The following is a 22,896-nucleotide window of genomic DNA, read 5'->3' as shown; positions in this document are numbered from 1 at the left end:
AAAAAACCACAGCGCCTGGCAAACTCCAAGTCCATCAAATTCAGGGCAGCGCCTGAATCCACAAATGCCATAACAGAATAGGACGACAAAGAGCAAATCAGAGTAACGGACAAAAGAAATTTTGGCTGTACCGTACCAATGGTGGCAGACCTAGCGAACCGCTTAGTGCGCTTAGGACAATCAGAGATAGCATGAGTGGAGTTACCACAGTAAAAACACAGCCAATTCTGACGTCTGTATTCTTGCCGTTCAGCTCTGGTCAAGGTCCTATCACATTGCATAGGCTCAGGCCTCTGCTCAGAAGATACCGCCAAATGGTGCACAATGGTGCGCTCCCGTAAGCGTCGATCTATCTGAATGGCCAAGGACATAGACTCATTCAGACCAGCAGGCGTGGGGAATCCCACCATAACATCCTTAAGGGCTTCAGAAAGACCCTTTCTGAAAATTGCCGCCAGGGCACACTCATTCCACTGAGTAAGCACAGACCACTTATTAAACTTCTGACAATATACCTCCACTTCATCCTGACCCTGACACAAAGCCAGCAAGATTTTCTCTGCCTGATCCACTGAATCTGGTTCATCAAAAAGCAATCCAAGCGCCAGAAAAAACGCATCTACATTACGCAATGCAGGATCTTCTGGCGCAAGGGAAAATGCCCAGTCTTGAGGGTCATCACGTAGCAAAGAAATAATGATTTTTACTTGCTGAATGGGGTCACCAGAGGAGCAGGGTTTCAAAGGAAAAAACAGTCTACAATTATTTTTGAAATTCAGGAACTTAGATCTATCCCCAGAAAACAAATCAGGAATTGGAATTCTGGGTTCAAACATCGGGTTCTGAACTACATAATCTTGAATGCCTTGTACCCTTGCAGTGAGTTGATCCACACAAAAGGACAGACCTTGAATGTCCATATCTACACCTGTGTCCTGAACCACCCAGAGATTTAGGGGAAAAGAAAAACAAAACACGCTGCAGAGGAAAAAAAAATGGTCTCAGAACTTCTCTTATCCCTCTATTGAGATGCATTAACACTTTACGGGCCAGCTGTACTGTTATGATGACCTGGTGGTTAGGAGCACTCGGAATGACCTGATGAGCAAACTAGTAATACAGGACAAGCTCTGGGAAGTGGGAGCTCTGCTGACCGCAACCCCTAATCCTATCACAACAACTAGAATTAGCCGTGGAGCGTACCTGACTCTGCCTAGACGCCTCTTCACAGCCTAAGAGCTAACTACCCCTAAAGATAGAAAATAAAGCCTAACTTGCCTCAGAGAAATTCCCCAAAGAAAAAGGCAGCCCCCCACACATATTGACTGTGAGTTAAGATGGAAGTCACAAACACAGGAATGAAATAGGTTTCAGCAAAGGAGGCCAGACTTAACTAAACAGACTGAGGATAGAAAAGGTATCTTTGCGGTCAGCATGAAAAACTACCAAAAAACCACGCAGAGTGTGCAAAAGAGACCCCCGCACTGACTCACGGCGCGGAGGTGCCCCTCTGCATCCCAGAGCTTCCAGCTAGCAAGGCAAAATCAAGATAGCAAGCTGGACAAGAAAACAGTGGTAAACAAATAAGCTAGCAGGGACTTAGCTTTTGCTGGAGTAGACAGGTCATCTGAAAGATCCAAGAAAGAACTGAACCAGTACTAGGACATTGACAGCTGGCATCAAGTAACGATCTGAGTGGAGTTAAATAGAGCAGCCAGCCTAGAACTAAACGAGGTCAGCTGAGGAAGGAACCTCAGAACCAGCCGCTCCACTCACAGCCACCAGAGGGAGTCCATGGACAGAACTCGCCGAAGTACCATTCATGACCACAGGAGGGCGTTCAAGAACAGAATTCACAACAGTACCCCCCCTTGAGGAGGGGTCACCGAACCCTCACCAGAGCCCCCAGGCCGATCAGGACAAGCCAAATGAAAGGCACGAACCAGATCGGCAGCATGAACATCAGAGGCAACCACCCAGGAATTATCCTCCTGACCATAACCTTTCCACTTGACTAGGTACTGAAGTTTCCGTCTCGAAATACGAGAATCTAAAATCTTCTCCACCACATACTCCAACTCCCCCTCCCCCTCAACCAATACCGGGGCAGGAGGGTCAACGGAGGGAACCATAGGAGCCACATATCTCCGAAATAACGACCTATGGAACACATTATGGATGGCGAAAGAAGCTGGAAGGTCCAAACGAAATAACACAGGATTAAGAATTTCAGAAATCTTATAAGGACCAATGAAACGAGGCTTAAACTTAGGAGACGAAACCTTCATAGGAACATAACGAGACGACAACCAAACCAAATCCCCAACACGAAGTCGGGGACCAACACAGCGACGACGGTTAGCGAAACGTTTAGCCTTCTCCTGGGACAATGTCAAATTGTCCACCACGTGAGTCCAAATTTGCTGCAACCTGTCCACCACAGAATCCACACCAGGACAGTCCGAAGGCTCAACCTGCCCTGAAGAAAAACGAGGGTGGAAACCAGAATTACAGAAAAAAGGCGAAACCAAAGTGGCTGTGCTGGCCCGATTATTAAGGGCAAACTCAGCCAAAGGCAAAAAGGACACCCAATCATCCTGATCAGCAGAAACAAAGCATCTCAGATATGTTTCCAAAGTCTGATTGGTTCGTTCGGTTTGACCATTTGTCTGAGGATGGAAGGCTGAAGAAAAAGACAAATCAATGCCCATCTTAGCACAAAAGGACCGCCAAAACCTTGAAACAAACTGGGAACCTCTGTCTGACACGATGTTCTCCGGAATGCCATGCAAACGAACCACGTGCTGGAAAAATAATGGAACCAAATCAGAGGAGGAAGGCAATTTAGGCAAAGGTACCAAATGGACCATCTTAGAGAAGCGATCACAAACCATCCAGATAACCGACATCCTTTGAGAGACAAGGAGATCAGAAATAAAATCCATGGAAATATGCGTCCAAGGCCTTTTCGGGACCGGCAAGGGCAAAAGCAACCCACTGGCACGAGAACAGCAGGGCTTAGCCCGAGCACAAGTCCCACAGGACTGCACAAAAGAACGCACATCCCGTGACAAGGAAGGCCACCAAAAAGATCTAGCCACCAAATCTCTGGTACCAAAGATCCCAGGATGACCAGCCAACACCGAACAATGAACCTCAGAGAAAACTCTACTAGTCCATCTATCAGGGACAAACAGTTTCTCCGCTGGGCAACGGTCAGGTCTATCAGCCTGAAACTCCTGCAGCACCCGCCGCAAATCAGGGGAGATGGCAGACAAAATTACCCCCTCTTTGAGAATACCAGCCGGCTCAGGAACTCCCGGAGAATCAGGCACAAAACTCCTTGAAAGGTCATCAGCCTTCACATTCTTAGAACCCGGAAGGTACGAAACCACAAAATCGAAGCGGGAGAAAAACAGCGACCATCGAGCCTGTCTAGGATTCAACCGCTTGGCAGACTCGAGATAAGTCAGATTCTTGTGATCCGTCAAGACCACCACGCGATGCTTGGCTCCTTCAAGCCAATGTCGCCACTCCTCGAACGCCCACTTCATAGCCAACAACTCTCGATTGCCCACATCATAATTGCGCTCAGCAGGCGAAAACTTTCTAGAAAAGAAAGCACATGGTTTCATCACCGAGCCATCAGAACTTCTTTGAGATAAAACAGCCCCTGCTCCAATCTCAGAAGCATCCACCTCGACCTGAAAAGGGAGCGAAACATCTGGCTGACACAACACAGGGGCAGAAGAAAAACGACGCTTCAACTCCTGAAAAGCCTCAACGGCCGCAGAGGACCATTTGACCACATCCGCACCTTTCTTGGTCAAATCAGTCAATGGTTTAACAACACTAGAAAAATTAGCGATGAAGCGACGGTAAAAATTAGCAAAGCCCAGGAATTTCTGAAGGCTCTTCACAGAAGTAGGCTGAGTCCAATCATAAATGGCCTGAACTTTAACAGGGTCCATCTAGATAGTAGAAGGGGAAAAAATGAAGCCCAAAAACGAAACCTTCTGAACTCCAAAAAGACATTTAGACCCCTTCACAAACAAGGAATTAGCACGAAGGACCTGGAACACCATTCTGACCTGCTTCACATGAGACTCCCAATCGTCCGAAAAGACCAAAATATCATCCAAATATAAAATCATGAATCTATCCAGGTACTTTCGGAAGATGTCATGCATAAAGGACTGAAACACAGATGGAGCATTAGAAGGCCCGAATGGCATCACCAGGTACTCAAAATGGCCCTCGGGCGTATTAAATGCTGTTTTCCATTCATCGCCCTGTTTAATACGCACAAGATTATACGCCCCTCGAAGATCTATCTTGGTGAACCAAATAGCCCCCTTAATCCGAGCAAACAAGTCAGACAGTAGCGGCAAAGGGTACTGAAATTTGACGGTGATTTTATTGAGAAGGCGGTAATCTATACAAGGTCTCAGAGAACCATCCTTCTTGGCCACAAAAAAGAACCCTGCTCCCAATGGTGACGACGACGGGCGAATATGCCCTTTCTCCAAGGACTCCTTTATATAACTCCGCATAGCGGCATGTTCTGGCACAGATAAATTGAACAGTCGGCCCTTCAGGAACTTACTACCAGGAATCAAATTAATAGCACAATCGCAATCCCTATGAGGAGGTAGGGCACTGGATTTGGGCTCATCAAATACATCCCGGTAATCTGACAAGAACTCAGGGACTTCAGAAGGATGGGAAGACAAAATTGACAACAATGGGACATCCCCATGTACCCCTTGACAACCCCAACTGGATACAGACATTGATTTCCAATCCAATACTGGATTATGGACCTGTAGCCATGGCAAACCCAAAACGACCACATCATGCAGATCATGCAACACCAAAAAGCGAATATCCTCCTGATGTGCAGGAGCCATGCACATGGTCAATTGAGTCTAGTACTGAGGCTTATTCTTGGCCAAAGGCGTAGCATCAATTCCTCTCAATGGAATAGGACACTGTAAGGGCTCCAAGAAAAAACCACAGCGCCTGGCAAACTCCAAGTCCATCAAATTCAGGGCAGCGCCTGAATCCACAAATGCCATAACAGAATAGGACGACAAAGAGCAAATCAGAGTAACGGACAAAAGAAATTTTGGCTGTACCGTACCAATGGTGGCAGACCTAGCGAACTGCTTAGTGCGCTTAGGACAATCAGAGATAGCATGAGTGGAGTGACCACAGTAAAAACACAGCCCATTCTGACGTCTGTATTCTTGCCGTTCAGCTCTGGTCAAGGTCCTATCACATTGCATAGGCTCAGGCCTCTGCTCAGAAGATACCGCCAAATGGTGCACAGTTTTGCGCTCCCGTAAGCGTCGATCGATCTGAATGGCCAAGGACATAGACTCATTCAGACCAGCAGGCGTGGGGAATCCCACCATAACATCCTTAAGGGCTTCAGAAAGACCCTTTCTGAAAATTGCCGCCAGGGCACTGTCACGATTCAGACCGTGACTGTCAAGATCCCTTAGCCGCAGCCAGCAGTTTGTCACAAAATCCACAGGGATTCCTGACCACTGCCACCAATATCTCACGGATTGGGGTGACTTTAGACCAACAGACGGCTATCACATGTGCAGGGGGCTTATCTTAGTTATCCCTCCACTGCCACAATGTGATAAAAATAAACACACACAAGTTTAATGACCTCTTAGGTTACAGCAGGGGCTTATTTTAGGTATCCCACTGCTCTTCAATATACCATGAACTGCAGGGATTTGTGTATCCCGCTTACAGTTCCACTTAAACCTTGCAGCTCTCTGGCGCCCCCCTTTCTGTCAGGTCAGATTAGGTACTGGACCTAGGGTGATTAGTCGCCAGAAACGCTGCCTGCTATGTACTGGCTATTGGGCGCGCTGCAGCGACACGGTAACTACTCCCACTCGGGCAGGAACAATAATTATCAAGCCGCAGTCGCTGAAGTGACACCCAACGGCCTGTACACGATATTGCTGCCACCAGCTCCGATTAAACGGGTCCGGAGCTAACCCAAAAACAGTAGCGTAATTTCCCTTCAAGAGACAGGGTATGTTTTTAGAGCAAAAAGTACGAACTAGTATTAAATATTATACTCCAGAAAGGTTAGGCAGTGCTTTATCAAAATATTTTACAAAGATGTTACAAATGAGACAATTGCAAATATGTACAAGGTAATTATGAAAATAAAAGGATTAAATGAAGAAAAGATAACACTCACATATTCTCAGATCATTGCATTGCAGGCAACCATACGTCCCAGCTCATTGGACGTGCTGCTCAGGGCTCACAGGAAAAGACAAGAAGCCTGAGCTGGGGGTCCTGCCACAAACTTAAATCCTGCAGCTAGTGACATCACAGAAAGGCTGGCTTATCCAGACCCTCCTCTCTCTACATTCTGAGTAAATGTAAGCTAAATTTTTCTAAGACTTGTAATTCCGCTACTGAACATATCATAGTCCTAACATAACCAGCATTCATCTCGGAGTAACGTGGGCTTTCTAATAAGATCAAATATGCCCTGTCTGGGATACATATTTACAGAGAAATCCCTACTTCTTCACCAGATGGAGTTAGACGTCTGTGTTTAGAGTAATGGGTAGATGCTTCGATGGAGATCAAGGATATGTATTTTCGTGTCCCTATCTTAAATGATTTGCCTAATATCTTCCAAAAACAGAACAAAAGACTTTCATATTCTGGAAGTTTCTAATCTAGTTAAAGCTGGGCACTTTCCACCACAGGAAATACCGGTCGTAAATACCTTTCGTCAATAAAACTCTCTTCCCCCATGTACATTGACAAGGCAGCTCTTGTCCATTGTTCTTGGAGGTTTTGCATCTCTGTCTGGTTCCTCCTGCCCTGCTGCCAAATCAGCAAAGATAAGTGTCTGGTTTTTGCTTCTACAGCACACATGCTGTGTCCTTTACAATTCAGTGCTATTCATGGTTTTTTCTTGTCCAGCTTAGACTGTGTTTGGATATTTTCAGTCAAGTTGGATTCTCAGGAGAAGCAGATATACTGTACATTCCATGTCTTTAGTTATATGGAGGAATTTTTGTATTATCTGCTGTGGATATTTTTAGGGTTTTAATACTGACCGCTTAGTATTCTGTCCTATGCTTTCCTATTTAGCTAGCGTGGCCTCTTTTGCTAAATCCTGATTTCTGCCTGCATGTGTCTTTTCCTCTAATACTCACAGTCAATATTTGTGGGGGGCTGCCTATCCTTTGGGGTTCTGCTCTGAGGCAAGATAGAATTCCCATTTCCATCTATAGGGGTATTTAGTCCTCCGGCTGTGTCGAGGTGTCCAGGATGTGTTAGGTACATCCCACGGCTACTTCTAGTTGCGGTGTCAGTTTAGGGTTTGCGGTCAGTACAGGTTCCACCTACTCCTGAGAAAGTCCCATGCAGCTCCAAGGTCACCAGATCATAACAGCGGAGACCACTGTCTTTGTTTAACAAAAATAAACCTGCCACCACATGAGAAACAGAAGGACAGATGTGCCCCTTGTGGAGGTTTTCAGATATGTATTCGTACATAGCAAGCCATTCAGGACTTGAAAGATTATACAAGCAGGCCTTGGGCAATTTGGCACCTGGAACCAGGTCAATAACACAATCAAAATGGCAGTGTGGTGGCAAAATCTCAGCCTCTTTTTTGGAGAACTGTTATGAACTGGTGGTTTAGGAGCAACATGGGACGAGCTCTGGAGGAGATGGTACCTGTACTAACCGCAGTTCCTGAGCTTATCACAACACTAGAAGTAGCCGTGGGATGTTCCTGTCACTCCCTAGACACCTCGTCACAGCCGGAGGACTAACTACCTCTAAAGATGGAAACAGGAAAGCTATCTTGCCTCAGAGAAAATCCCCAAAGGAAAGGCAGCCCTCCACAAATATTGACTGTGAGTGGAGAGGGAAATGACATATGCAGAATGAAATCAGAATGTAGCAAAGGAGGCCATTCTAGCTAGATATATAGAACAGGACAGAATACTGTGCGGTCAGTATAAAAAAAACTAGAAAAATCCACCACAAACTTTACAAAAATCTCCACACCTGACTAAAGGTGTGGAGGGTAAATCTGCTTCCCAGAGCTTCCAGCTTAACTAAATAAATACATATTGACAAGCTGGACAAGAAAAAACATAGAAAGAGCTGAACGATTAAGTCCACAATATGTGGACAGCAAAAGAACAAGCAAGGACTTATCTTTGCTGAACTGGTCAGAATATCAGGGAAATCCAAGCAGAGATGTGAATCCAACCAGGAACCATTGACAACTGGCCCAGGCTGAAGGATAGAGCCAGGATAAATAGCCGAGCCAGAAAGACGATCAGTGGAAGCAGCTGCTGACTGCTAAATCCAAGGAGCAGCAGTTCCACTCAAAACCACCAGAGGGAGCCCAAGAGCAGAACTCACAAAAGTGCCACTTACAACCACCGGAGGGAGCCCAAGAGCGGAATTCGCAACAGTACCCCCCCTTAAGGAGGGGTCACCAAACCCTCACCAGAGCCCCCAGGCCGATCAGGGTGAGCCAAGTGAAAGGCACGAACCAAATCGGCGGCATGGACATCGGAGGCAACAACCCAAGAATTATCCTCCTGGCCATAACCCTTCCAGTTGACAAGATACTGAAGCCTCCGCCTCGAAAAACGAGAATCCAAAATTTTCTCCACCAAATATTCCAACTCCCCCTCAACCAACACCGGGGCAGGAGGATCAACCGAGGGAACAATGGGCACCACATATCTCCGCAACAAAGATCTATGGAAAACATTATGGATGGCAAAAGAGGCTGGAAGGGCCAAACGAAAAGACACCGGATTGATAATCTCAGAAATCTTATAAGGACCAATAAACCGAGGCTTGAACTTAGGGGAAGAAACCTTCATAGGAACATGACGAGAAGATAACCAGACTAAATCCCCCACCCGAAGCCGGGGGCCAACACACCGACGGCGGTTAGCAAAACGTTGAGCCTTTTCCTGAGACAATGTCAAATTGTCTACCACATGAGTGCAAATCTGCTGTAACCTGTCCACCACAGAATCCACACCAGGACAATCAGAAGGCTCAACCTGCCCCGAAGAAAAACGAGGATGAAAACCAAAATTACAAAAGAAAGGCGAAACCAAAGGAGCCGAACTAGCCCGATTATTAAGGGCAAACTCGGCCAACGACAAGAAAGCCACCCAATCATCCTGATCAGCAGACACAAAGCATCTCAAATAGGTTTCCAAGGTCTGATTAGTTCTCTCAGTTTGGCCATTTGTCTGAGGATGGAACGCCGAAGAAATGGACAAATCAATGCCCATCCTAGCACAAAAGGCCCGCAAAAACCTAGAAACAAACTGGGAGCCTCTGTCAGACACAATATTCTCTGGAATGCCATGCAAACGAACCACTTGCTGAAAAAACAATGGAACCAAATCAGAGGAGGAAGGCAATTTAGGCAAAGGTACCAAATGGACCATTTTAGAGAACCGGTCACAAACCACCCAGATAACAGACATCTTCTGGGAAACAGGAAGATCCGAAATAAAATCCATGGAAATATGCGTCCAGGGCCTCTCAGGGACCGGCAAAGGCAAAAGCAACCCACTAGCACTGGAACAGCAAGGCTTGGCCCGGGCACAAGTCCCACAGGACTGCACAAAAGAACGCGCATCACGTGACAAAGAAGGCCACCAAAAGGACCTACCAACCAATTCTCTGGTACCAAAAATACCAGGATGGCCAGCCAACACAGAACAATGAACCTCAGAAATCACTCTACTAGTCCATCTATCAGGAACAAACAGTTTCCCCACTGGACAGCGATCAGGTTTGTCAGCCTGAAATTCCTGAAGAACCCGTCGTAAATCAGGGGAAATGGCAGAAAGGACCACCCCTTCTTTCAGAATGCCGACCGGTTCAAGGACCTCAGAAGAATCAGGCAAAAAACTCCTAGAGAGGGCATCAGCCTTAATATTCTTAGAACCCAGAAGATACGAGACCACAAAATCAAAACGGGAAAAAAACAAGGACCATCGAGCCTGTCTAGGATTCAGCCATCTGGCAGACTCGAGGTAAATCAGATTTTTATGATCGGTCAAGACCACAATACGGTGCTTAGCTCCCTCAAGCCAATGTCGCCACTCCTCAAATGCCCACTTCATAGCCAACAACTCCCGATTGCCGACATCATAATTGCGTTCAGCAGGTGAAAACTTACGGGAAAAGAAGGCACACGGTTTCATCAAGGAACCAACAGGATCCCTCTGAGACAAAACGGCCCCTGCCCCAATCTCAGAAGCGTCAACCTCAAATATTGACTGTGAGTATTAGAGGAAAAGACACACGCAGGCAGAAATCACGATTTAGCAAAAGAGGCCACGCTAGCTAAATAGGAAAGGATAGGACAGAATACTAAGCGGTCAGTATTAAAACCCTAAAAATATCCACAGCAGATAATACAAAAATTCCTCCATCTAACTAAAGACATGGAATGTATATCTGCTTCTCCTGAGAATGCAACTTGACTGAAAATATCCAAACACAGTCTAAGCTGGACAAGAAAAAACCATGAATAGCACTGAATTGTAAAGCACACAGCATGTGTGCTGTAGAAACAAAAACCAGACACTTATCTTTGCTGATTTGGCAGCAAGGCAGGAGGAACCAGAGAGAGATGCAAAACCTCCAAGAACAATGGACAACTGGCAAGGGCTAATGAATCCTGCACACCTAAATATCCCAGTCAGAGCTGCAATCAGCAGGGACACCTGCCCAGGATTGCAACCCAGGGACAACTGCATTACTACAACAACCACCGGAGGGAACCCAAGAGCAGAATTCACAACACTCCGCCCATGCCTTGATTTTCGGGAACTTAATAAGATCACGGTGAAAAATACTTATACCCTTCCACTCATTCCCAATTTGTATAACTAGGGTTGAGCGACCTTTACTTTTATAGGATCGGGTCGGGTTTCACGAAACTTTTGAAAAAGTCGGGTCGAGTGAAATCGGCCAATCCTATAAAAAAGTCGGGGTCGGGGTCGGCCGAAACTCGAAACCCAATGCAGTGCATTGGGTTTCCAATGGTTCCCAGGGCCTGAAGGAGCGGAAACTCTCCTTCAGGCCCTGGGATCCATATTTAAGTGTAAAATAAAGAATTAAAATAAAAAATATCGCTATACTTACCATCTGACGGGCCCTGGTACTAACTGGGAACCTTCCTTCCTTAGAATCAGCCTTCCAGGACCTCGCGGTGACGTCACGGTGACGTCGCGGCTTGTGATTGGTCGCACGGCCGCCCATGTGACCGCTCGCGCGACCAATCACAAGCCGCGACATCACCGTGACGTCACCGAAGGTCCTGGAAGGGCTGATTCTTAGGAAGGAAGGCTGCCGGAACGAAGCCGAGGGTGAGTATATTCCTATTAGGTATATGCTCACCCTCGGACACGCCCTGCTTCGTTCCGGCAGCCTTCCTTCCTAAGAATCAGCCCTTCCAGGACCTTCGGTGACGTCACGGTGACGTCGCGGCTTGTGATTGGTCGCGCGAGCAGTCACATGGGCGGCCGCGCGACCAATCACAAGCCGCGACGTCACCGTGACGTCACCGCGAGGTCCTGGAAGGCTGATTCTAAGGAAGGAAGGTTCCCGGTTAGTACCAGGGCCCGTCAGATGGTAAGTATAGCGATATTTTTTATTTTAATTCTTTATTTTACACGTAAATCTGAATTCCGATACCAATTCCCGATATCTTAAACATATCGGGAATCGGTATCGGAATTCCGATTCCAGATTCAGAAGATCGCCGACTTCATGGCCGACCCCACACAGGGGTCGGGTCGGGTTTCATGAAACCCGACTTTGCCAAAAGTCGGCGACTTCTGAAAATTGCCGACCCGTTTCGCTCAACCCTATGTATAACCAATTGTCTGGGGCCAAATGGTTTTCTAAACTGGATCTACGGGGAGCATATAATCTGATCCGGGTATGGGAGGGAGATGAGTGGAAAACGGCTTTTCTCACCTCATAGGGACTGTTTGAAAACCTGGTTATGCCCTTCGGGTTAACTAATGCTCCTGCAGTTTTACATAATTTCATTAATTGCATGTTCTCTGATTGTATTGGGCATTTTATGGTTGTATATTTGGACAACATACTCATTTACTCACCTGATAAGCAGGCTCAAATTAGTCATCTACGTGCAGTTCTCCAAAGACTCCGGGAGATCTTTTTCTTTGCCAAGTTAGAAAAATGTTCATTCTTTGTTCAGGAACAGTCTTTTCTGGGGTTTATTGTGTCTGCTGAGGGCTTTCTTATGGATCCTAGGAAGGTTCAGGCCATTGTGGATTGGGTTCAACCCAGAGATTTGAAAGGCCTGCAATACTTCTTAGGATTCGCTAATTATTATCGGATGTTTATAAGGGGGCTTTCGCAGGTGTTCAAACCCCTCACAGATCTGACTCAAAAGGGGGCAGATATCATTGGTCAGCCTCAGCTGTGGTGGCGTTTTTAACCTTAAAAAGAGTTGCATGTCTGCTCCGGTTCTAATTCAGCCAGATTCCTGTAAACTATTTATTGTTGAGGTGAACAACTCATAGGTGGGTGTGGGAGCGGTGTTGTCCCAAGGGCCCGCCACTTTGACCAAATTAAGGCCCTGTGCCTTCTTTTCTAAGAAGTTCTCCTCGGCAGAGAAGAATTATGATGTTGGCTTTTGAAGAATGGAGGAATTTTTTGGAGGTGATGGTACATCCTATCACTGTGGTTGCTGACCACAATAACCTGGCTTACACTGAGTCTGCCAAGAGGTTGACCCCGAGGCAGGCGAGATGGTCACTTTTTTTTTCTCGATTCCAGTTCTTGATCACCTTTCGGCCTAGGTCCAAAAATGTCAAGGCCGATGGTTTGTCCCGTAGCCTGGGGTGCTAGTGGCTGATGTTTCCTCTGATTTGGAGCAAGGGATCCAGGAGGCTCAGTCGCTGGCTCCTCCATCTTACCTGGTTGATAGGTTGTTTGTGCTACGTCAGTTTTGTCTCAGGGTCCTCAGGGAGTTCCATTACTCAGTCTTGAGTGGACATCCTGGAATCTCGGCAACCCATAGGGCCATCTCGAGGATTTTTTTGGTGGCCCTCTCTAGCCTCAGATATTGGGAAATTTGGGTCTGCCTGTGAGGTACAGTGCCTACAAGTAGTATTCAACCCCCTGCAGATTTAGCAGGTTTACACATTTGGAATTAACATGGCATTGTGACATTTGGACTGTAGATCAGCCTGGAAGTGTGAAATGCACTGCAGCAAAAAAGAATGTTATTTCTTTGTTTTGTTTTTTTTTAAATTGGGAAAAGTTTTTTCAGAGGGTCATTTATTATTCAACCCCTCAACCCACCAGAATTCTGTTTGGTTCCCCTAAAGTATTAAGAAGAAGTTCAGGCACAAAGAACAATGAGCTTCACATGTTTGGATTAATTATCTCTTTTTCCAGCCTTTTCTGACTATTTAAGACCCTCCCCAAACTTGTGAACAGCACTCAAACATGGTCAACATGGGAAAGACAAAGGAGCATTCCAAGGCCATCAGAGACAAGATCGTGGAGGGTCACAAGGCTGGCAAGGGTACAAAACCCTTTCCAAGGAGTTGGGCCTACCTGTCTCCACTGTTGGGAGCATCATCCGGAAGTGGAAGGCTTATAGAACTACTGTTAGCCTTCCACGGCCTGGACAGCCTTTGAAAGTTTCCTCCCGTGCCGAGGCCAGGCTTGTCCGAAGAGTCAAGGCTAACCCAAGGACAACAAGGAAGGAGCTCCGGGAAGATCTCATGGCAGTGGGGACATTGGTTTCAGTCAATACCATAAGTAACGTACTCCACCGCAATGGTCTCCGTTCCAGACGAGCCCGTAAGGTACCTTTACTTTCAAAGCGTCATGTCAAGGCTTGTCTACAGTTTGCTCATGATCACTTGGAGGACTCTGAGACTGACTGGTTCAAGGTTCTCTGGTCTGATGAGACCAAGATCGAGATCTTTGGTGCCAACCACACACATGACATTTGGAGACTGGATGGCACTGCATACGACCCCAAGAATACCATCCCTACAGTCAAGCATGGTGGTGGCAGCATCATGCTGTGGGGCTGTTTCTCAGCCAAGGGGCCTGGCCATCTGGTCCGCATCCATGGGATGATGGATAGCACGGCCTACCTGGAGATTTTGGACAAGAACCTCTGCTCCTCCATCAAGGATCTTAAGATGGGTCGTCATTTCATCTTCCAACAACACAACGACCCAAAGCACACAGCCAAGAAAACCAAGGCATGGTTCAAGAGGCAAAAAAACAAGGTGTTGCAGTGGCCTAGTCAGTCTCCTGACCTTAACCCAATTGAAAACTTGTGGAAGGAGCTCAAGATTAAAGTCCACATGAGACACCCAAAGAACCTAGATAACTTGGAGAAGATCTGCATGGAGGAGTGGGCCAAGATAACTCCAGAGACCTGTGCCGGCCTGATCAGGTCTTATAAAAGACGATTATTAGCTGTAATTGCAAACAAGGGTTATTCCACAAAATATTAAACCTAGGGGTTGAAGAATAATTGACCCACACTTTTATGTTTAAAATTTATAAAAATTTAACTGAGCAACAAAACTTTTTGGTTTGTAAGATTTATGCATCTGTTAATAAATCCTGCTCTTGTTTGAAGTTTGAAGGCTCTAACTTATTTGCATCTTATTAAACCTGCTAAATCTGCAGGGGGTTGAATACTACTTTTAGGCACTGTATGTGCCCATGCAAAAAGTTCCCATAGCCAGCCAGCTGGGGATTTGGTGCCTTTGCCAATTCATGATAGGCCATGTACTCATTTCTCCATGGACTTTATCACCAATCTCCATCCTTCCAAGGGTAATACTGTTGTTTGGGTGGTGATAGACAAATTTAGTAAACAGGCACATTTTGTACCCTTAACTGCTTTGCCCACTGCGGAGTCTTTCTCCAGGTTGTTTGTGGAGCATGAGGTGAATTTGCATGGCATTCCCTTGAGTGTGGTGTCTGAAAAGGGGATGCAGTTTGTATCCACATTTTGGAGGGTGTTTCGCAGGAGGTTGGGTTGTGTTCTCCTTTTTGTCCGCTTATCACCCAGAAGCCAATGGACAGACTGAGCGGACCAATCAGTCTTTGGAGCAAATTTTGTGCTCTCTGTCCACTGCCAGACAGGATGATTGGTGTGCGGCTTTGCCTTTGGCTAAGTTTGCTTTTAACAACCGTATTAATCAATCAATGGGCACATCCCCCTTTTTCTGTAATTATGGTTTCCATCCACATTTTGGGGAGTTCTCCCGCTTGGAGTCTGGGTGCCTAGGGGTGGATGGCGCAGTCCAGCGCCTGGGGGAGTAATGGCGGGAGGTCCAAAGGATTATTGGGGAGGCTCAGAGTAAATATAATTTTTTTGCAGACAAAAGATGGTCTGTGGGGCCTGTGTTCTGGGTTGGCGATAAACTTTGGTTGTCAACTAGGAATATAAAACATGAAGACATTAGCTACATTTACGGCAAACTTTAAAATGATGATAATTATAATCAAATTAATCCGTATAAAATTCTTCAGCTTCCAAAAAATCATGGACGCCTTAAATATTTTTTACAGACAGAGCAAAAAAGTGCCTTATTTTTATGGACTGCCCTGGAAGTTCTTGACAGTTAACATCTCAGCCAGAGACAGCTATTCCCTTTAACCACCAAACACCATTTTCAAGATCTCTGCCTGATATAATTCTTATATGTTATGTGCTTCTTTAACAATGGCTAGCACTGCTCCTATCCCAAGGTATGAGAAGACGCTAAGGTAGAAACCTAGTGAGTATCTGATATAAAAGTATATTGTAATCTGAACTTATCTGATTTATTGGCTATATGGCTATATATAGCTATATGGCGTCAAAATGATAAAGTAGGAATAGCCCGCAATAACTAAAAAAGCAATCTATCTTGTTTCATTGCCCTTTTTTTCAGGACTGGAGCTGCTTGCATCTAGACACATTCACAGTGAGCTTTATATTGAACGACTGATTTCCTAAATGTATTTCTTTTTTCACTCAGCACTCTACAGACATTATTTGGACTCACTATGTAAGTTTCCTATCAGTATGTTTTTGGAATGTGAAAGGAAACCCACACAAATTCCTTATAGACATTGTCCTTGGTGAGATTTGAACCCAGGGCCTCAGTGCTGTAAGGCTGCAATGCTAACCACTGAGCCACAATGCTGCCATCTATACCCTCATGAATTTAAAGGGAATGTGTCACATGATTAACAAAAACACAATATAATTTGGAGCATGGATGTGAAGGAGTGGTGGAGATGATGTTCTGCTCTCTGACACCCCAAGTGGTTAAATGTATTTTATAGTAATGCATGTCATCTGCAAGTAAAACCCTCTGGGATTGCAGTTTAGCCTAGACAGGGTTAACTATGGCCCAGATTGGATAGGGGGAACTGAGTGTTAGGCCGAGGTCACACTTGCGAGTGTGATGCGAGAAACTCGCGCATCAATAGCCAGCACTGCCGTCGACACTCGGGACCAGAGTGTGTGGCTGCATAGAAATACATGCAGCCACACGCTCCTGTCCGAGTGCCGGCAGAAGTGCCAAGTATTGATGTGTGAGTTTCTTGCACCACACTCACAAGTGTGACCCCGGCCTTAGTGTCAAGTTCAGGAAGGGTCAAGTTCCGTTAGGGAAAGTGTGGCATCATAGCAGTGGTCATAGGCAGCAGGCTTCTAGGGATAATGTGAGCCTGATACTTGAGGCAGAGGATTGCCAAAGAACTCCTTCCATGCAAATCTGTCTGTCGGTCTGGGAACCTCGAGATGGATGTCGAGACCCCTGGGGCGCACTAAGCCTGCAGTGCTTCAGGAAAAGATGGACTCAAACTCTCAGAGGCTGGAGGTAATTTAATCTGGGTGTGCTGCTTGTGTTGGAGAATAATTTCTAGTGCTAGAGAGGTTAGTATGAGTGATTCTCTACCCATAATGAGAATTAGGGCTGAGGGTATGTCTGGTACCTGTGGGAAATACTGTAACCCATTGGGCCCTATCCTATATGTTTCATTGTAATGACTGTAAACTGACAAGTAAAAGTATGATTGTTTTACCGAATTCAGTGTCCCCTAGATTGTTTTCTGCAAAGGTTCTGGAAGATGACGCCAGTGGAGGCTTATGGACCATAAGTAAGTGTTATGCACCCCACACACAGTAGCACATATGGACACGATTTTCAAGGTATGAGGGTCAAATTTTTTAAACAATTATTGCAGCAGTACCAGGAACAAGAACTAAAAGAGCCACCTTGTCAGAATGCAGCATTAGTGCTGCACAAAGTGGCTCTTTTAGTTACAAACGCCTGGGGGGGGGTGACAGGTTCCCTCTAAATATTTCTGATGGATGGATATGCTGAACTTCCTTCTATTTGTTTGCTGTTGCTAAGTTGGAAGTTATCTGTTCAGAGTTGCCTTTAGAATCATCCTGATTCTGATGATTTTAAAGTTTTCCAGGATGATAATTCTGCAGTCACTCTATTGTAACTTGTGCAATTCAGCAGTCTGTAGCCAAACAGACCTCTCTTTTCATTGCGGAAAATCCCTCTAAAACAATTCAAAATGATAGTTACATGAGTTATAAATGGTAACCCATCAGGAAAAACTTCCTTTTTCTACTTTATACAAACATTACATAGTTGATGTTTAATATCAAAGAAATGATTGAATGTTGGTCTTACAATTTGCACTTTGTGCGACAAATGCATAAAGATTATATAAAATTAACAGTAGCTTCTTAGTGATGTCATTAGGACCATTCAGGAGGAATAGTAATTTATTAGCATAGGTCACAAATGTCATAACAACAAGACAAGTATATAATTGCTGCAACATAATTCTTGACACACTGTACATGCTGTCTTTTAAAGACAACTTTTCCTTTACTGATCTGGTAATATGTACACATCTTCTTCTTCTTTGCTGTTGCTATTCCTTAGTCTTGGTTCTGTGTAATTATAATAAATCCCCTGGGTATTTGTGTAAATAGGCTGGTCACCCTCATAGACGTCACTTTCCAGATGTATTTTGCCTTCTGTTGTAGGTTTGCTGCTGATGAAAAAAGAACAATATTAAAGTTGATCATGAGCATTTGCTAATCATATCTAGAATATATTTGGAGTGGTAATCCCATGTAAAGAATTATTGTCAAATGAAGTGTCTTTCCGAAAAACATCCATTAGCGTATTCTGTCACAATATGTACGTACATTACAATTTCATAATTGGTAGCTCGGTAGCTCCCTCCTGCAGTTTTTCCTTATGTTACTGCCAAAATGATTTTCAATCCTTTATATAAATACTATATATATATATATATATATATATATATATATATACACTCACCGGCCACTTTATTAGGTACACCTGTCCAACTTCTTGTTAACACTTAATTTCTAATCAGCCAATCACATGGCGGCAACTCAGTGCATTTAGGCATGTAGACATGGTCAAGACAATCTCCTGCAGTTCAAACCGAGCATCAGTATGGGGAAGAAAGGTGATTTGAGTGCCTTTGAACGTGGCATGGTTGTTGGTGCCAGAAGGGCTGGTCTGAGTATTTCAGAAACTGCTGATCTACTGGGATTTTCACGCACAACCATTTCTAGGGTTTACAGAGAATGGTCCGAAAAAGAAAAAAAATCCAGTGAGCGGCAGTTCTGTGGGCGGAAATGCCTTGTTGATGCCAGAGGTCAGAGGAGAATGGGCAGACTGGTTCGAGCTGATAGAAAGGCAACAGTGACTCAAATCGCCACCCGTTACAACCAAGGTAGGCCTAAGAGCATCTCTGAACGCACAGTGCGTCGAACTTTGAGGCAGATGGGCTACAGCAGCAGAAGACCACACCGGGTACCACTCCTTTCAGCTAAGAACAGGAAACTGAGGCTACAATTTGTACAAGCTCATCGAAATTGGACAGTAGAAGATTGGAAAAACGTTGCTTGGTCTGATGAGTCTCGATTTCTGCTGCGACATTCGGATGGTAGGGTCAGAATTTGGTGTAAACAACATGAAAGCATGGATCCATCCTGCCTTGTATGGAGCATCTTTGGGATGTGCAGCCGACAAATCTGCGGCAACTGTGTGATGCCATCATGTCAATATGGACCAAAATCTCTGAGGAATGCTTCCAGCACCTTGTTGAATCTATGCCACGAAGAATTGAGGCAGTTCTGAAGGCAAAAGGGGGTCCAACCCGTTACTAGCATGGTGTACCTAATAAAGTGGCCGGTGAGTGTATATATATATATATACACACACACATACAGTATATGTATATATATATATATACACACAGTATATATACAGTATATACATATATGTATATATATATATATATATATATATATATATATATATATATACTGTATATACTTATGTGTACATGCACAGCTCTGGCAAAAATTAAGAGACCACAGCAAAATGTTCAGTTTATCTGATTTTTCTCTTTATAGGTATATTTTTCAGTAAAATGTAAAGTGTTTTTTACATGTCTCCGAATTTCCAAGCAATAAATTTAGTTGTTTTTTTTTGACAAAGAAAAATGTTCAAAATAAAAAAAACTGTACTTTCAGACCTCAAATAATGCAAAGAAAACTAGCTCATAATAATTTAGAAACAACAATACTCATGTTTTAACTCAGGAAGAGTTCAGAAATTAATATTTTGTGGAATAACTATGATTTTTAATCACAGCTTTCATGCGTCTTGGCATGCTTTCCATCAGACTTTCACACTGCTTCTGGCACAAAAATGTAAGCAGTTCTTCTTTGCTTGATGGCTGGTGACTATCCATCATCCTCCTGTTTACATTCCAGAGGTTTTCAATGAGGTTCAGGTCTGGAGATTGGGCTGCCCATGACAGGGTTTTGATGTGGTCGTAATCTCTTTATTTTTGCCAGAGATGTAGATAAATAGATTTTAATATACATATACATTACATAAAAGAAGCTACCTAGCTATCTGGACATTGTTGTAATGTTAATATGTTATGCCAATGCATTTTTTGGCTGGCATGCCCTTATTTTCCAAGTGCTATGCCTTGTTGGGATTAGTCCTGCCTCTTTCACTTTTGCATTGAGACGTGAGTGTGGCAGATTAAGGGATGCCTACTGATACCTCCCCGGACATGAGCCTGATTTTCCAATTCTAATGAAGTGTTTATTACAATGGGACATGTGCACAATATATCCAGGTGTGCAGTGATACAGGACTAACCATTTAATTATTGTATTGTTACAAGCAAATGTGGTAAGCCAATAAACTGTCTCATCAGTGGACAGAAACTTCATCACACCCACCATCAAGGATACCAGAGACAGAGTGTGGCCTATTTACCGTATTACATGGTGTCCTTTTAAAAAGTCTGCAATTCCTACATGTAATATATGATTGTACTTAGTTCTTTTATAGTGTTTTCTCTTTGGTGGTCCCGTGCTGTGATTTCCAAATACGTTGTACCTTAGTAGAGTGAATTTACAAAAGATGGCCTGATGGGAATAGCATAAGTTTCAGAGATTAAATCAAAACCTACCTGTGAGTGCCTGTTTTATGCTCATTTTTTCCATAGCCATAAGGTTTTGTTTCAGTGGTTGGCAAGTAACCAACAAAAACATTTTCATAATCTTGTTTCTGGCCTGGCTGTACAGTTGTTGCAGTAGTTTCCATATTCGTTGACATGTAGCGTGGTTGCCCATGAACAGGTGACATGTTTGCAGCACTTTTGCTTTGTAGAGTTGATGAACTTGTCTTCCTCTTCCACATATACAGAGCCACTCCTCCAGCAATCAAAGCTATTACCAATATTGGTAAAACAATGTACAGGGCCACATATTGTATGCGACAGTTTTCTTCATAGAAGACCAGTGGGTTAGCCCTCTCTGAAGACAATTTGCAATAGGCTTTAAGGTTTGGAACACTGTTTATTTTCTCCATTAAGTTATTGACCAAATTACACTTGCAGTCTACAGTCAGGTTATGAAGAGTATCATGGAAAATGCTTTCAGGAATTGTAGATAGTTGATTACCTTCAAGACTAAGAACTTGCAGGTTAGATGAATTTTTGAGAAATGTTTCTGGCAAACCTTCCAAGCTATTGTTTTGTAGATGAACTACTTTTAAATTAATGGCATTAGATAAAAATCCATCAGGAAGAACTTTAATTTTATTATTGGAGAGATCCAGTGTTGAGACATTGCCATAATAGCTTTCCCTGTTTGTTTCGATTTCATTGATGCCTTTATTGTTTAAAGTTACAATTGAATAACTGTTACAATTTGACCAAATGAGTGTTGTACCATCTATTTTGTCACACTGATTGCTTACTCCTTTGGTGCTAACAGCCATATACAAGAAGATCATCAACATAAATGCTGCACACATCTTCTTTTCTGTAAGACAAGAACAGTGTTTGTCATTATTAGGGGGTTCAGACATGATGCTAACTCCTCTGGCCCCGCACTGAATAATTTCAGTCAATGCATAAATAATTTGTTTGATTGTTCAGTTTCATACTATGAGGATGTTTTCTTTTTTTTATTTTATAACAGAATAGGGCCTCATTCACATGTCCTCGAATCATGTACATGTTCCATCTGTGATTTTTATGGCTAGCAAATCTACCCATTAAATTCAGATGAACATGTTTATGCGGTCAATGTGTCTGCAAAAACAATCATGGTGACTTATCCATTTTTGAGTCATAGATCAAGTTTGAGTTATTTACTTGTATACACTATTTTAGACAAATCAATCAGGAGGGTACATTTATATATGCAAACACCTATGGGGCAAAGTCCCACTGAATAGCCCCTCCCTTAACAGGTTAATAAAATATATCTTATATTAAATTAATTTAGAAATTATATTATGAGGTTCCCATTAAAATAAATTCATAATTGATTATATGTAATTGTAATAAATTTATGGTATAGTAATCTAATTCTAAAACTGTGGGATGGCACCATCTATCAATATAGACTATTTTCCCATCCCCTGAAGATGCTGTTTCATTAGAGAAACATGTTGGGGGGTCATATGCTATGTGTTTAAATTTTAACATTCATTATTTGCAATACTATTCATGGATCACACCTCGGAGATAGATTACTATCCAATAGATTTAATACATCTCTCAAACTACACGCTTGGGTACTATTCATGAATAATATAGCAAATATAATGAATGTTAAAATCAAAACACATAGTAAATGTCCACCATGTTTCACTGTAGAAACCATGTCATCAGGAGGTTGGACAATGGTGTGTATTCATGTATGCTACCCCGGGGTGCTATGCCATAGTTTGAGAGAGAGAGATAACTTTCCAATAGATTTATTACAATTATACATAGGCAATTATGAATATATTTTAATGGAAACCTCCTAATATCATTTTTAAATTACAATTATAAAAGTTATATCTTATTGACCTGTCAGAGAATGATGCTATTCAGTGGAGCTTTGCCTCATAGGTTTCTGTGTAGATCAAATTTTACCCATGCAAGTCTATGATCTGTGAAAATCACTGAGAGCATACAGATGGCATCAGTGTACAATCCGTGTGCTGTACGCAGGGCCGGCGTTAGGGGCAGGCAGACTAGGCAGCTGCCTGGGGCCCCCGCTGCCCTAGGGGCCCCCAGCCAGGGGCAGACATACTGCTGATGGCACTGCTACAGGGCCCAGAGGTGGAGGGGGGCCCCTGCAGGCAGAACCGGTATCATGCAGGATCGGGCCCCTCTCACTCCCTCCTGTAATCATGGAACACCGAGTGTCGGGGAGAGAGCGGGGCGCGAAGTGCAGGAGAT

The 22,896-nt window shown here is 43.9% G+C and overlaps 1 protein-coding gene across 2 annotated transcripts in view; it reads right to left on the bottom strand.

The window, feature by feature from the left end:
- Positions 1 to 17,851: 17,851 nt before the first annotated feature.
- The window catches only part of LOC143766858 (uncharacterized), a 62,583-nt gene continuing 57,538 nt past the window's right edge, over positions 17,852 to 22,896 (bottom strand). The window contains exons 2-3 of one of the 2 annotated variants that reach the window (XM_077254887.1): positions 20,626 to 21,481; positions 17,852 to 18,144 (exon numbers count right to left, since the gene is read on the bottom strand). In XM_077254887.1, the coding sequence (XP_077111002.1) occupies positions 17,976 to 18,144; positions 20,626 to 21,473 (1,017 nt within the window). In that variant the 5' untranslated portion in view covers positions 21,474 to 21,481 and the 3' untranslated portion in view covers positions 17,852 to 17,975. The remainder of the gene's footprint in view (positions 18,145 to 20,625; positions 21,482 to 22,896) is intronic. The other variant, XM_077254959.1, reaches the window with a different exon arrangement.

The sequence above is a fragment of the Ranitomeya variabilis genome, chromosome 1 (assembly GCF_051348905.1).
Source record: "Ranitomeya variabilis isolate aRanVar5 chromosome 1, aRanVar5.hap1, whole genome shotgun sequence".
Classification (NCBI taxonomy): Eukaryota; Metazoa; Chordata; class Amphibia; order Anura; family Dendrobatidae; genus Ranitomeya; species Ranitomeya variabilis.
Note: the sequence above shows the minus strand (reverse complement) of the source record. Positions and strands in the feature narration are given on the sequence as shown.